The sequence below is a fragment of the Oncorhynchus kisutch genome, linkage group LG11, assembly GCF_002021735.2.
Source record: "Oncorhynchus kisutch isolate 150728-3 linkage group LG11, Okis_V2, whole genome shotgun sequence".
In the NCBI taxonomy this organism is placed as follows: domain Eukaryota; kingdom Metazoa; phylum Chordata; class Actinopteri; order Salmoniformes; family Salmonidae; genus Oncorhynchus; species Oncorhynchus kisutch.
The window spans coordinates 78,452,869-78,465,825 of NC_034184.2; the positions used below are offsets into that span (position 1 = coordinate 78,452,869).

The following is a 12,957-nucleotide window of genomic DNA, read 5'->3' on the forward strand; positions in this document are numbered from 1 at the left end:
TAATACGGTCACCATGACAGCCCTAGTCTGGTGGTAATATGGTCACTGTAACAGTCCTAGTCTGGTGGTAATATGGTCACTGTAACAGTCCTAGTCTGGTGGTAATATGGTCACTGTAACAGTCCTAGTCTGGTGGTAATATGGTCACAGTAACAGCCCTAGTCTGGTGTGGTGGTAATATGGTCACAGTAACAGCCCTAGTCTGGCGTGGTGGTAATATGGTCACTGTAACAGCCCTAGTCTGGTGGTAATATGGTCACAGTAACAGCCCTAGTCTGGTGTGGTGGTAATATGGTCACAGTAACAGCCCTAGTCTGGTGTGGCGGTAATATGGTCACTGTAACAGCCCTAGTCTTGTGTGGTGGTAATATGGTCACCATGACAGCCCTAGTCTGGTGTGGTGGTAATACGGTCACCATGACAGCCCTAGTCTGGTCTGGTGGTAATACGTTCACCATGACAGCCCTAGTCTGGTGTGGTGGTAATACGGTCACCATGACAGCCCTAGTCTGGTGTGGTGGTAATACGGTCACCATGACAGCCCTAGTCTGGTGTGGTGGTAATATGGTCACTGTAACAGCCCTAGTCTGGTGTGGTGGTAATACGGTCACCATGACAGCACTAGTCTGGTGGTAATATGGTCACTGTAACAGCCCTAGTCTGGTGTGGTGGTAATATGGTCACTGTAACAGCCCTAGTCTGGTGTGGTGGTAATATGGTCACTGTAACAGCCCTAGTCTGGTGGTAATATGGTCACTGTAACAGCCCTGGTCTGGTGGTAATATGGTCACAGTAACAGCCCTAGTCTGGTGATAATATGGTCACTGTAACAGCCCTAGTCTGGTGTGGTGGTAATATGGTCACAGTAACAGCCCTAGTCTGGTGGTAATATGGTCACTGTAACAGTCCTAGTCTGGTGGTAATATGGTCACTGTAACAGCCCTAGTCTGGTGGTAATATGGTCACTGTAACATCCCTAGTCTGGTGGTAATATGGTCACAGTAACAGCCCTAGTCTGGTGTGGTGGTAATATGGTCACAGTAACAGCCCTAGTCTGGTGGTAATATGGTCACTGTAACAGTCCTAGTCTGGTGGTAATATGGTCACAGTAACAGCCCTAGTCTGGTGTGGTGGTAATATGGTCACAGTAACAGCCCTAGTCTGGTGTGGTGGTAATATGGTCACTGTAACAGCCCTAGTCTGGTGTGGTGGTAATATGGTCACCATGACAGCCCTAGTCTGGTGGTAATACGTTCACCATGACAGCCCTAGTCTGGTGTGGTGGTAATACGGTCACCATGACAGCCCTAGTCTGGTCTGGTGGTAATACGTTCACCATGACAGCCCTAGTCTGGTGTGGTGGTAATACGGTCACCATGACAGCCCTAGTCTGGTGTGGTGGTAATACGGTCACCATGACAGCCCTAGTCTGGTGTGATGGTAATACGGTCCCCATGACAGCCCTAGTCTGGTGTTAATTTGGCCACTGTAACAGCCCTAGTCTGGTGTGGTGGTAATATGGTCACTGTAACAGCCCTAGTCTGGTGTGGTGGTAATATGGCCACTGTAACAGCCCTAGTCTGGTGTGGTGGTAATATGGTCACTGTAACAGCCCTAGTCTGGTCTGGTGGTAATATGGTCACTGTAACAGTCCTAGTCTGGTCTGGTGGTAATATGGTCACTGTAACAGTCCTAGTCTGGTGGTAATATGGTCACTGTAACAGCCCTAGTCTGGTGTGGTGGTAATACGGTCACCATGACAGCCCTAGTCTGGTGTGGTGGTAATACGGTCACCATGACAGCCCTAGTCTGGTGTGGTGGTAATACGGTCACCATGACAGCCCTAGTCTGGTGTGATGGTAATACGGTCACCATGACAGCCCTAGTCTGGTGGTAATTTGGCCACTGTAACAGCCCTAGTCTGGTGTGGTGGTAATACGGTCACTGTAACAGTCCTAGTCTGGTGGTAATATGGTCACAGTAACAGCCCTAGTCTGGTGTGGGGGTAATATGGTCACAGTAACAGCCCTAGTCTGGTGGTAATATGGTCACTGTAACAGCCCTAGTCTGGTGTGGTGGTAATACGGTCACCATGACAGCCCTAGTCTGGTGGTAATATGGTCACTGTAACAGTCCTAGTCTGGTGGTAATATGGTCACTGTAACAGCCCTGGTCTGGTGGTAATATGGTCACAGTAACAGCCCTAGTCTGGTGGTAATATGGTCACTGTAACAGCCCTAGTCTGGTGTGGTGGTAATATGGTCACAGTAACAGCCCTAGTCTGGTGGTAATATGGTCACTGTAACAGTCCTAGTCTGGTGGTAATATGGTCACTGTAACAGCCCTAGTCTGGTGGTAATATGGTCACAGTAACAGCCCTAGTCTGGTGTGGTAGTAATATGGTCACAGTAACAGCCCTAGTCTGGTGGTAATATGGTCACTGTAACAGTCCTAGTCTGGTGGTAATATGGTCACTGTAACAGTCCTAGTCTGGTGGTAATATGGTCACTGTAACAGTCCTAGTCTGGTGGTAATATGGTCACAGTAACAGCCCTAGTCTGGTGTGGTGGTAATATGGTCACAGTAACAGCCCTAGTCTGGCGTGGTGGTAATATGGTCACTGTAACAGCCCTAGTCTGGTGGTAATATGGTCACAGTAACAGCCCTAGTCTGGTGTGGTGGTAATATGGTCACAGTAACAGCCCTAGTCTGGTGTGGTGGTAATATGGTCACTGTAACAGCCCTAGTCTTGTGTGGTGGTAATATGGTCACCATGACAGCCCTAGTCTGGTCTGGTGGTAATACGTTCACCATGACAGCCCTAGTCTGGTGTGGTGGTAATACGGTCACCATGACAGCCCTAGTCTGGTGTGGTGGTAATACGGTCACCATGACAGCCCTAGTCTGGTGTGATGGTAATACGGTCACCATGACAGCCCTAGTCTGGTGTTAATTTGGCCACTGTAACAGCCCTAGTCTGGTGTGGTGGTAATATGGTCACTGTAACAGCCCTAGTCTGGTGTGGTGGTAATATGGCCACTGTAACAGCCCTAGTCTGGTGTGGGGGTAATATGGTCACAGTAACAGCCCTAGTCTGGTGGTAATATGGTCACTGTAACAGCCCTAGTCTGGTGTGGTGGTAATACGGTCACCATGACAGCCCTAGTCTGGTGGTAATATGGTCACTGTAACAGTCCTAGTCTGGTGGTAATATGGTCACTGTAACAGCCCTGGTCTGGTGGTAATATGGTCACAGTAACAGCCCTAGTCTGGTGGTAATATGGTCACTGTAACAGCCCTAGTCTGGTGTGGTGGTAATATGGTCACAGTAACAGCCCTAGTCTGGTGGTAATATGGTCACTGTAACAGTCCTAGTCTGGTGGTAATATGGTCACTGTAACAGCCCTAGTCTGGTGGTAATATGGTCACAGTAACAGCCCTAGTCTGGTGTGGTAGTAATATGGTCACAGTAACAGCCCTAGTCTGGTGGTAATATGGTCACTGTAACAGTCCTAGTCTGGTGGTAATATGGTCACTGTAACAGTCCTAGTCTGGTGGTAATAAGGTCACTGTAACAGTCCTAGTCTGGTGGTAATATGGTCACTGTAACAGCCCTAGTCTGGTGTGGTGGTAATATGGTCACAGTAACAGCCCTAGTCTGGCGTGTTGGTAATATGGTCACTGTAACAGCCCTAGTCTGGTGGTAATATGGTCACAGTAACAGCCCTAGTCTGGTGTGGTGGTAATATGGTCACAGTAACAGCCCTAGTCTGGTGTGGTGGTAATATGGTCACTGTAACAGCCCTAGTCTTGTGTGGTGGTAATATGGTCACCATGACAGCCCTAGTCTGGTGTGGTGGTAATACGGTCACCATGACAGCCCTAGTCTGGTCTGGTGGTAATACGTTCACCATGACAGCCCTAGTCTGGTGTGGTGGTAATACGGTCACCATGACAGCCCTAGTCTGGTGGTAATACGGTCACCATGACAGCCCTAGTCTGGTGGTAATACGGTCACCATGACAGCCCTAGTCTGGTGGTAATACGGTCACCATGACAGCCCTAGTCTGGTGGTAATACGGCACCATGACAGCCCTAGTCTGGTGTTAATTTGGCCACTGTAACAGCCCTAGTCTGGTGTGGTGGTAATATGGTCACTGTAACAGCCCTAGTCTGGTGTGGTGGTAATATGGCCACTGTAACAGCCCTAGTCTGGTGTGGTGGTAATATGGTCACTGTAACAGCCCTAGTCTGGTGTGGTGGTAATATGGTCACTGTAACAGCCCTAGTCTGGTCTGGTGGTAATATGGTCACTGTAACAGTCCTAGTCTGGTCTGGTGGTAATATGGTCACTGTAACAGTCCTAGTCTGGTGGTAATATGGTCACTGTAACAGCCCTAGTCTGGTGTGGTGGTAATATGGTCACCATGACAGCCCTAGTCTGGTGTGGTGGTAATACGGTCACCATGACAGCCCTAGTCTGGTGTGGTGGTAATACGGTCACCATGACAGCCCTAGTCTGGTGTGATGGTAATACGGTCACCATGACAGCCCTAGTCTGGTGGTAATTTGGCCACTGTAACAGCCCTAGTCTGGTGTGGTGGTAATACGGTCACTGTAACAGTCCTAGTCTGGTGGTAATATGGTCACAGTAACAGCCCTAGTCTGGTGTGGGGGTAATATGGTCACTGTAACAGCCCTAGTCTGGTGTGGTGGTAATACGGTCACCATGACAGCCCTAGTCTGGTGTGGTGGTAATACGGTCACCATGACAGCCCTAGGCTGGTGGTAATACGGTCACCATGACAGCCCTAGTCTGGTGTGGTGGTAATACGGTCACCATGACAGCCCTAGTCTGGTGGTAATACGGTCACCATGACAGCCCTAGTCTGGTGGTAATACGGTCACCATGACAGCCCTAGTCTGGTGGTAATACGGTCACCATGACAGCCCTAGTCTGGTGGTAATACGGTCACCATGACAGCCCTAGTCTGGTGGTAATACGGTCACCATGACAGCCCTAGTCTGGTGGTAATACGGACACCATGACAGCCCTAGTCTGGTGGTAATACGGTCACCATGACAGCCCTAGTCTGGTGGTAATACGGTCACCATGACAGCCCTAGTCTGGTGGTAATACGGTCACCATGACAGCCCTAGTCTGGTGGTAATACGGTCACCATGACAGCCCTAGTCTGGTGGTAATACGGTCACCATGACAGCCCTAGTCTGGTGGTAATACGGTCACCATGACAGCCCTAGTCTGGTGGTAATACGGCACCATGACAGCCCTAGTCTGGTGGTAATACGGTCACCATGACAGCCCTAGTCTGGTGGTAATACGGTCACCATGACAGCCCTAGTCTGGTGGTAATACGGTCACCATGACAGCCCTAGTCTGGTGGTAATACGGTCACCATGACAGCCCTAGTCTGGTGGTAATACGGTCACCATGACAGCCCTAGTCTGGTGGTAATACGGTCACCATGACAGCCCTAGTCTGGTGTTAATACGGTCACCATGACAGCCCTACACACAACACATCCATAGAGCAGTTATATATGCTGTCTTTCCAATGTCCACTTGGCCCATTGGTATCAGTGTTACTTCTATTGGTACTTCATATAGAAGAAGAATTACTTGGGGAAAGTAGCGTATAGATTTTATTGGGGGGAGGGGGAAGAATATTGTCTCAGTTTACGATGAGCTGGCATCCTGTATGTGGCCTTATGTGGTTATCACCTTTTCCTACTTCTTCCTGTTCTCAGAGTAAGGGGCTCCCGCTGCCTATCAGACAGATCCTGGATGAATTGTTTGGACTGGACTTGGATGTTGATCTCCTTTCCCCCCCTGTGCCTTCAGAATGTTGACTTTGGGCTGATAGATCCACATCTTGAAGATTCCCATGTAAAGGTGTTTAGCGTTCTTCTGTTTTACACCAATCCTATGGCACCGTTCCAGATCCTCTGGTGATATACCCACTTCAAGTTCCTCTGATATCAGTTTGACCACGTAGCTGGAAAGGTCCCATTTGTCCTTGTCTTCCGGTAAGAACAATATTCTAATGTTGTTTTATCTCATTCTATTTTCTTGCTTGTCTAATTCATGTTCCAAAAGTTTGCAGCTTTGTTTCCAAAAGGCTCATGTGCACGCTTTGTTGGTGCACGTCTAACATAATAGACTACTTAACTTTTTTAGCAAATCTACTTTTTTCACCACAGATTGTAACAGTTTGTTTGCTTTGGTGAAAATTGAGAGCATTTTAACTACGATTACCTGGATATCATTTAGCTGTTCATTACTCTCGTTTGCATCTCCAAGTTGTTCCTTGTCTTTTCTGCTGAGGGAAGCCTTGGCTTGTAGGGTTCTTGTTGCCATGTCTGTTTAAATGATTGGATCGCTGTTGTACATAACTGAACACTCACTCTCTCCCAGCTAGACAGATCACTCTCTCCCAGCTAGACAGCTCACTCTCTCCCAGCTAGACAGATCACTCTCTCCCAGCTAGACAGATCACTCTCTCCCAGCTAGACAGCTCACTCTCTCCCAGCTAGACAGATCACTCTCTCCCAGCTAGACAGATCACTCTCTCCCAGCTAGACAGATCACTCTCTCCCAGCTAGACAGATCACTCTCTCCCAGCTAGACAGATCACTCTCTCCCAGCTAGACAGCTCACTCTCTCCCAGCTAGACAGATCACTCTCTCCCAGCTAGACAGATCACTCTCTCCCAGCTACAGATCACTCTCTCCCAGCTAGACAGATCACTCTCTCCCAGCTACAGATCACTCTCTCCCAGCTAGACAGATCACTCTCTCCCAGCTAGACAGATCACTCTCTCCCAGCTAGACAGATCACTCTCTCCCAGCTAGACAGATCACTCTCTCCCAGCTAGACAGCTCACTCTCTCCCAGCTAGACAGATCACTCTCTCCCAGCTAGACAGCTCACTCTCTCCCAGCTAGACAGATCACTCTCTCCCAGCTAGACAGCTCACGCTCTCCCAGCTAGACAGATCACTCTCTCCCAGCTAGATAGCTCACTCTCTCCCAGCTAGACAGATCACTCTCTCCCAGCTAGACAGATCACTCTCTCCCAGCTAGGCGTCTCAATCTCTCCCAGTTACTTGAGGATATGTTGATCTATCGATGTTAGAGGCTTAACTTAAACTTTGTTGTCTGGCTTCTAACCACAGTTTTGTCTGAACAAACCAGAGCTACTCACTCCCCATGCACCTCGTCAACAACTCCCTCACACTGAGGACAACAGTCAGACCACATAACATGTTAAAGACAAGCTATAGACCAAGGACCCAATTACCTCAATACGGAAGAGTAAATAACAGCAGAGAGGGAACGATTCTGTGCTTGCATTGCATTCATATAGGGATTCACCTTGAGGGGGGATGTGTCGTGCGCGTGAGAGTGTTTTTGAGTGTGTGTGTGTGTGTGGTGTGTGAGTGCGTGTTTGAGTGTGTGTGTGTGTGTGTGTGTGTGTGTGTGTGTGTGTGTGTGTGTGTGTGTGTGTGTGTGTGTGTGCGTGTGTGTGAGTGTGTGTGTGTGTGAGTGTGTGTGTGAGTGTGTGTGAGTGTGTGTGAGTGTATGTGTGTGTGTGTGTTTGTGTGTGTGTGTGTGTGTGTGTGTGTGTGTGAGTGTGTCTGAGTGTGTGTGTGAGTGTATGTGAGTGTATGTGAGTGTGTGTGTGTTGAGTGTAGTCTTACCGGGCCTCTGGAGTGTAGCAGTGGCATAGAGCTCGTGTGATATCTTGTACTGGTCGGAGGCGTGGTGGGCAGCCAGTCTCCTAGGAGACAGAGTAGCGTAGCTCCCTATGCCCGAACTCATCTAGGGAATCACATGTGTACAACATCCACGATTATCTAATGTCACTTAAAAATAATGTGCACTTCCATCTTTGCAATGAATATTCACATATGTAATGCCTTCAGAAAGTGTTCACACCACTTGACTTGTTCCACACTTTGTTGTGATACAGCCTGAATTTAACATTAATTAAATAAAAAATTGGATCACATCACTGGCCTACCAGCATCCCGGAGTAACGTATTCACTGTTGACGTTGAGACTGGTATTTAGCGGGTACTATGTAAATGAAGCTGACAGTTGAGGACTTATGAGGTGTTTGTTTCTCAAACTAGACACTCTAATGAACTTGGGGCCTCCCAGTCCTCTTTCTATTATGGTTAGAGCCAGTTTGCGCGGTTCTGTGAAGGGAGTAGTACACAGCGTTGTACGAGATCTTCAGTTTCTTGGCAATTTCTTGCATGGAATAGCCATTTCTCAGAACAAGAATAAACTGATGAGTTTCAGAAGAATGTTCTTTGATTCTGGCCATTTTGAGCCTGTAATCAAAGACACAAATGCTGATGCTCCAGATACTCAACTAGTCTAAAGAAAGCCAATTTCAGAACAACAGTTTTCAGCTGTGCTAACATACATGCAAAAGGGTTTTCTAATCATCAATTAGCCTTTTAAAATGATAAACTTGGATTAACTAACACAACGTGCTTTTGGAACACAGGAGTGATGAATGCTGATAATGGGCCTCTGTATGCCTATAGAAATATTACACTAAAATCAGGCGTTTCCAGCTACAATAGTCATTTACAACATTAACAATGTCTACACTATATTTCTGATCAATTATATATTATTCTAATGGACAAAAAATGAGGTTTTCTTTCAAAAACAAGGACATTTCAAAGTGACCCCAAACCTTTGACTGGTAGTGTAGGTGAGAGAAATTCACCTACACTACCGGTCAAATTGGGGCGGCTGGGTAGCCTAGTGGTTAGAGCGTTGGACTAGTAACCGGAAGGGTAGCCTAGTGGTTAGAGCGTTGGACTAGTAACCGGAAGGTTGTAAGTTCAAATCCCCGAGCTGTCGTTCTACTAATCTTAACCATTAGAGAGGGGACATGCTAATCTTAACCATTAGAGAGGGATCATGCTAATCTTAACCATTAGAGAGGGAACATGCTAATCTTAACCATTAGAGAGGGAACATGCTAATCTTAACCATTAGAGAGGGAACATGCTAATCTTAACCATTAGAGAGGGATCATGCTAATCTTAACCATTAGAGAGGGAACATGCTAATCTTAACCATTAGAGAGGGAACATGCTAATCTTAACCATTAGAGATGTGCTACCACACAGCGCCTACCTTCTTCCTCCTCATCATCCTCACCCAACAAACAGTCCCCCGCCAACCGACCCCCGTCGTTCTACCCCTGAACAGGCAGTTAACCCACTGTTCCTAGGCCATCATTGAAAATAAGAATTTGTTCTTTAACTGACTTGCCCAGTTAAATTACGGTAAAAAGAAAAAATCATTCTGAAATGATGAAGACTTTCTGAAGGCACTGTTTGTATCAATATACACCTGGTGGAGGGGGGATGATGATGCACAAGCCCCTCCTCCGGCAACTGATGCTATGGCGTTCGGAGGAGACCCCACCCTCAGCGGAGACCCGGTGCCTCCTGTCGTCGTCACGGAAACAGAGGTGCTGTAACCATAACAACACGTTAAGTCATTGTAAACCATTTTTATTTTATTTTATACATTTTCAATTTGAATAACAATTGCAGTCAGAGTATAACTTTGTTCTTCTTCCAAACTAACCAATGACATTCAATCCCCTTCCAAACCAACCAATGGCATTCAATCCCCTTCCAAAACAACCAATGACATTCACTCCCCTTCCAACCCAACCAATGACATGACCCTACCTGTAAGGCTTGGCGAGTCGGTTGGCGGGGGACTGTTTGTTGGGTGAGGATGATGAGGAGGAAGAAGGTAGGCGCTGTGTGGTAGCATAGCCAGATGTGTCTGAGGCTGGACCCAGGCGCTGGAGCTTGCTGGGAGAACCAGACCCTCCACCTCCTCCTCCGGTTAGAGGGGAACTCACACGCTGGGTGGGCAGGGTGGAACTCGGGTAGTAGTGACCTGGAATCAGACGGAACAGGCGTTAAAACAGGGCTGCACAACTCTGTTAGGCATGTTCCCTCTCTAATGGTTAAGATTAGCATGTTCCCTCTCTAATGGTTAATATTAGCATGTTCCCTCTCTAATGGTTAAGATTAGCATGTCCCCTCTCTAATGGTTAAGATTAGCATGTTCCCTCTCTAATGTTAAGATTAGCATGTTCCCTCTCTAATGGTTAAGATTAGCATGTTCCCTCTCTAATGGTTAAGATTAGCATGTTCCCTCTCTAATGTTAAGATTAGCATGTTCCCTCTCTAATGGTAAAGATTAGCATGTTCCCTCTCTAATGTTAACGTTAGTATGTTCCCTATCTAATGGTAAAGATTAGCATGTTCCCTCTCTGATGTTAAGATTAGCATGTTCCCTCTCTAATGTTAAGATTAGCATGTTCCCTCTCTGATGTTAAGATTAGCATGTTCCCTCTCTAATGTTAAGATTAGCATGTTCCCTATCTAATGGTGAAGATTAGCATGTTCCCTCTCTGATGTTAAGATTAGCATGTTCCCTCTCTAATGTTAAGATTAGCATGTTCCCTATCTAATGTTATCTAATGTTCAGTTCCTTGCATCTTTTATGACATTATCTCTGTCTCAGTTCTCTTTATGTATAATGTATGTACTGTATAATAACACAATACATTAGCTTTATGTATAATGTATGTACTCTATAGGAATACAATAAGTTATAATAAAAGCTAAAAGGATTGGATGTCGTGTGGAGTTCCTTGTCTCTTGAATGACATGATCTCTCTTTAAATTCGGGTCAGTACAATATTATGTACACATTGTAGGTATATAATATAGATATATACCGGGAGTGATCTGCTGTGCATCTGGTAGGTGGAAGGCACTGCCATGGCTCTGAGAGAAGGAGTCTCCTCCGCTACCTCCCCCTGCCTGCTGCCTCTGCTGAGCGGCACGACTAGACGTCACCTAGGGTGGGGGGAGACGGGAAAGAGGAGAGGGGAGATGAGGGGGAGGGAGGGGGGCGACAACGACAGGATATTACAATTACACCTAACACTTCTTCCACTTCTGTAGGTGTTTATATGGTAACAGATAGATTTATAGAAGCTATAACCTCTAACCGTCTCTATATGGTAACAGACAGATTTATAGAAGCTATAACCTCTAACAGTCTCTATATGGTAACAGATTGATATCCTGTCCAGTTGAAGTCCACTATCAAGTCATTCATTTTGCACCAAGCCACAGTGAGGAAGCTGCCTCTATCCCAACTCAGTGCAGGGTTATCTAATGTATTCCTCTAGATCCTCAGAGACAGTAGCACAGCATATGTTTCTACCTAGCTCAGCTCCTTCACCTCATGCTACTGACAGTCACCATGCATATTTCTCTAAAGGTGAACTACACACAGTAACACGCCCCATGCTGAGGCTCGCTGGCAGTGAACACACGATTTAACAATGTGCAGATACAAACACACACACACGCACAGTCCATCCTGAGAAAGCTCCTGGCTCCAGGCTGTATTTTCCCTCTATAATAAGCCAAACGCGTGTCTGCTGATTACAATGTCTCTTTGGTTACAGTGTCTCTCATTAACACAAGGCCATGATAACTGATTCATCAGACACTGAAGTAATGGATGATGCCGTTTTAAAACCCGCAGTCATTACTTCAGCAGAAAACCCAGCGAACCAAAATTGGTTCTGTGAATGTTCCCAGAACATTCGTTAGGTCGCCGCAAACGTTCTCGTAACACAAAAACTGCCCAGTCATAATGATGATTATGGAATGTTTGTGTAAAACATTTGCCTTATGTTGCAAGAGCGGTTCCTAGAACACATTTAACATGTTCTTTAAAGATTCCCAAATGGTTTCATTAGGTTGTGGGAACATTTTGTGGACGTAAATTATTATTTTTTCCCCATAAAACAGTTGTTCGGATAATTCTAGAATGGTTCTTTATGATGCAAAAAAACATTCAACTGATGTTACAAGAACGTTCCCAAAACACCATTTGTCTGTTCTTTAAAGGTTCCCAGAACGTTTCTCTAACGGGAACATTGTGTGGATATTACCCAAAACACTAAAACTGTCCAGATGTGCTGACAATCAAACACACTACAGTGCTGCTGTAACAGCCTCCACTCTTCCGGGAAGGCTTTCCGCTAGATATTGGAACATTGCTATAGGGACTTAGTGAGGTTGGGCAGTGTCAGTGTTCCAATTCATCCCAAAGGTGTTCGATGGGGTTGAGGTCAGGGCTCTGCCAGTTCTTCCGATCTCGACAAACCATTTTTGCATGGATTTCCCTTTCCCTTGCACAGGGGCATTGTCATGCTGGAACAGGAAAGGACCTTCCCCAAACTGTTGCCACAAAAAAACTGTTGTACAGAATTGTCTAGAATGTCATTGTATGCTGTAGCGTAAAGACTTCCCTTCACTGGAACTAAGGGGCCTAGCCCAAACCATGAAAAACAGCCCCAGACCAATATTCCTCCTCCACCAAACTTAGCAGTTGGCACTATGCATTGGGGCAGGTAGCGTTCTCCTGACATCTGCCAAACCCAGATTTGTCCGTCCGACTGCCAGATGGTGAAACGTGATTCATTTCTCAAGAGAACGCGTTTCCACTGCCCCAGAATCCAATGGCGGCGAGCTTTACACCAGTCCAGCTGACGCTTGGCATTGCGCATAGTGATCTTAGGCTTGTGTGCGGCTGCTCGGACATTGAAATGCTTTTTTATGAAGCACCCAACAAACAGTTATTGTGCTGACATTGTTTCCAGAGTCTGTTTGGAACTTGGTAGTGAATGTTGCAACCGAGGACAGACGTTCTGTGAACTTGGAATATACATTTTTACCTTGTCTTGTAGGTCCACAGAACATTTCAGGAACTTTAAGAAAAAGTTATATTTAAGTTTGACTTAATATTAAGTAAATAACATTCTAAATTTGTAGCTTCATAAAGCACAAGAAAGCAGATTG

At 46.3% G+C, this 12,957-nt stretch overlaps 1 protein-coding gene across 1 annotated transcript in view; it reads right to left on the reverse strand.

The window, feature by feature from the left end:
- LOC109900120 (catenin delta-2) overlaps positions 1–12,957 on the reverse strand; it is a 591,443-nt gene that overhangs the window by 349,411 nt on the left and 229,075 nt on the right. The window contains exons 7-10 of the mRNA XM_031835028.1: positions 10,815–10,935; positions 9,748–9,964; positions 9,401–9,524; positions 7,720–7,840 (exon numbers count right to left, since the gene is read on the reverse strand). Coding sequence (XP_031690888.1) covers positions 7,720–7,840; positions 9,401–9,524; positions 9,748–9,964; positions 10,815–10,935 — 583 coding nt within the window. The remainder of the gene's footprint in view (positions 1–7,719; positions 7,841–9,400; positions 9,525–9,747; positions 9,965–10,814; positions 10,936–12,957) is intronic.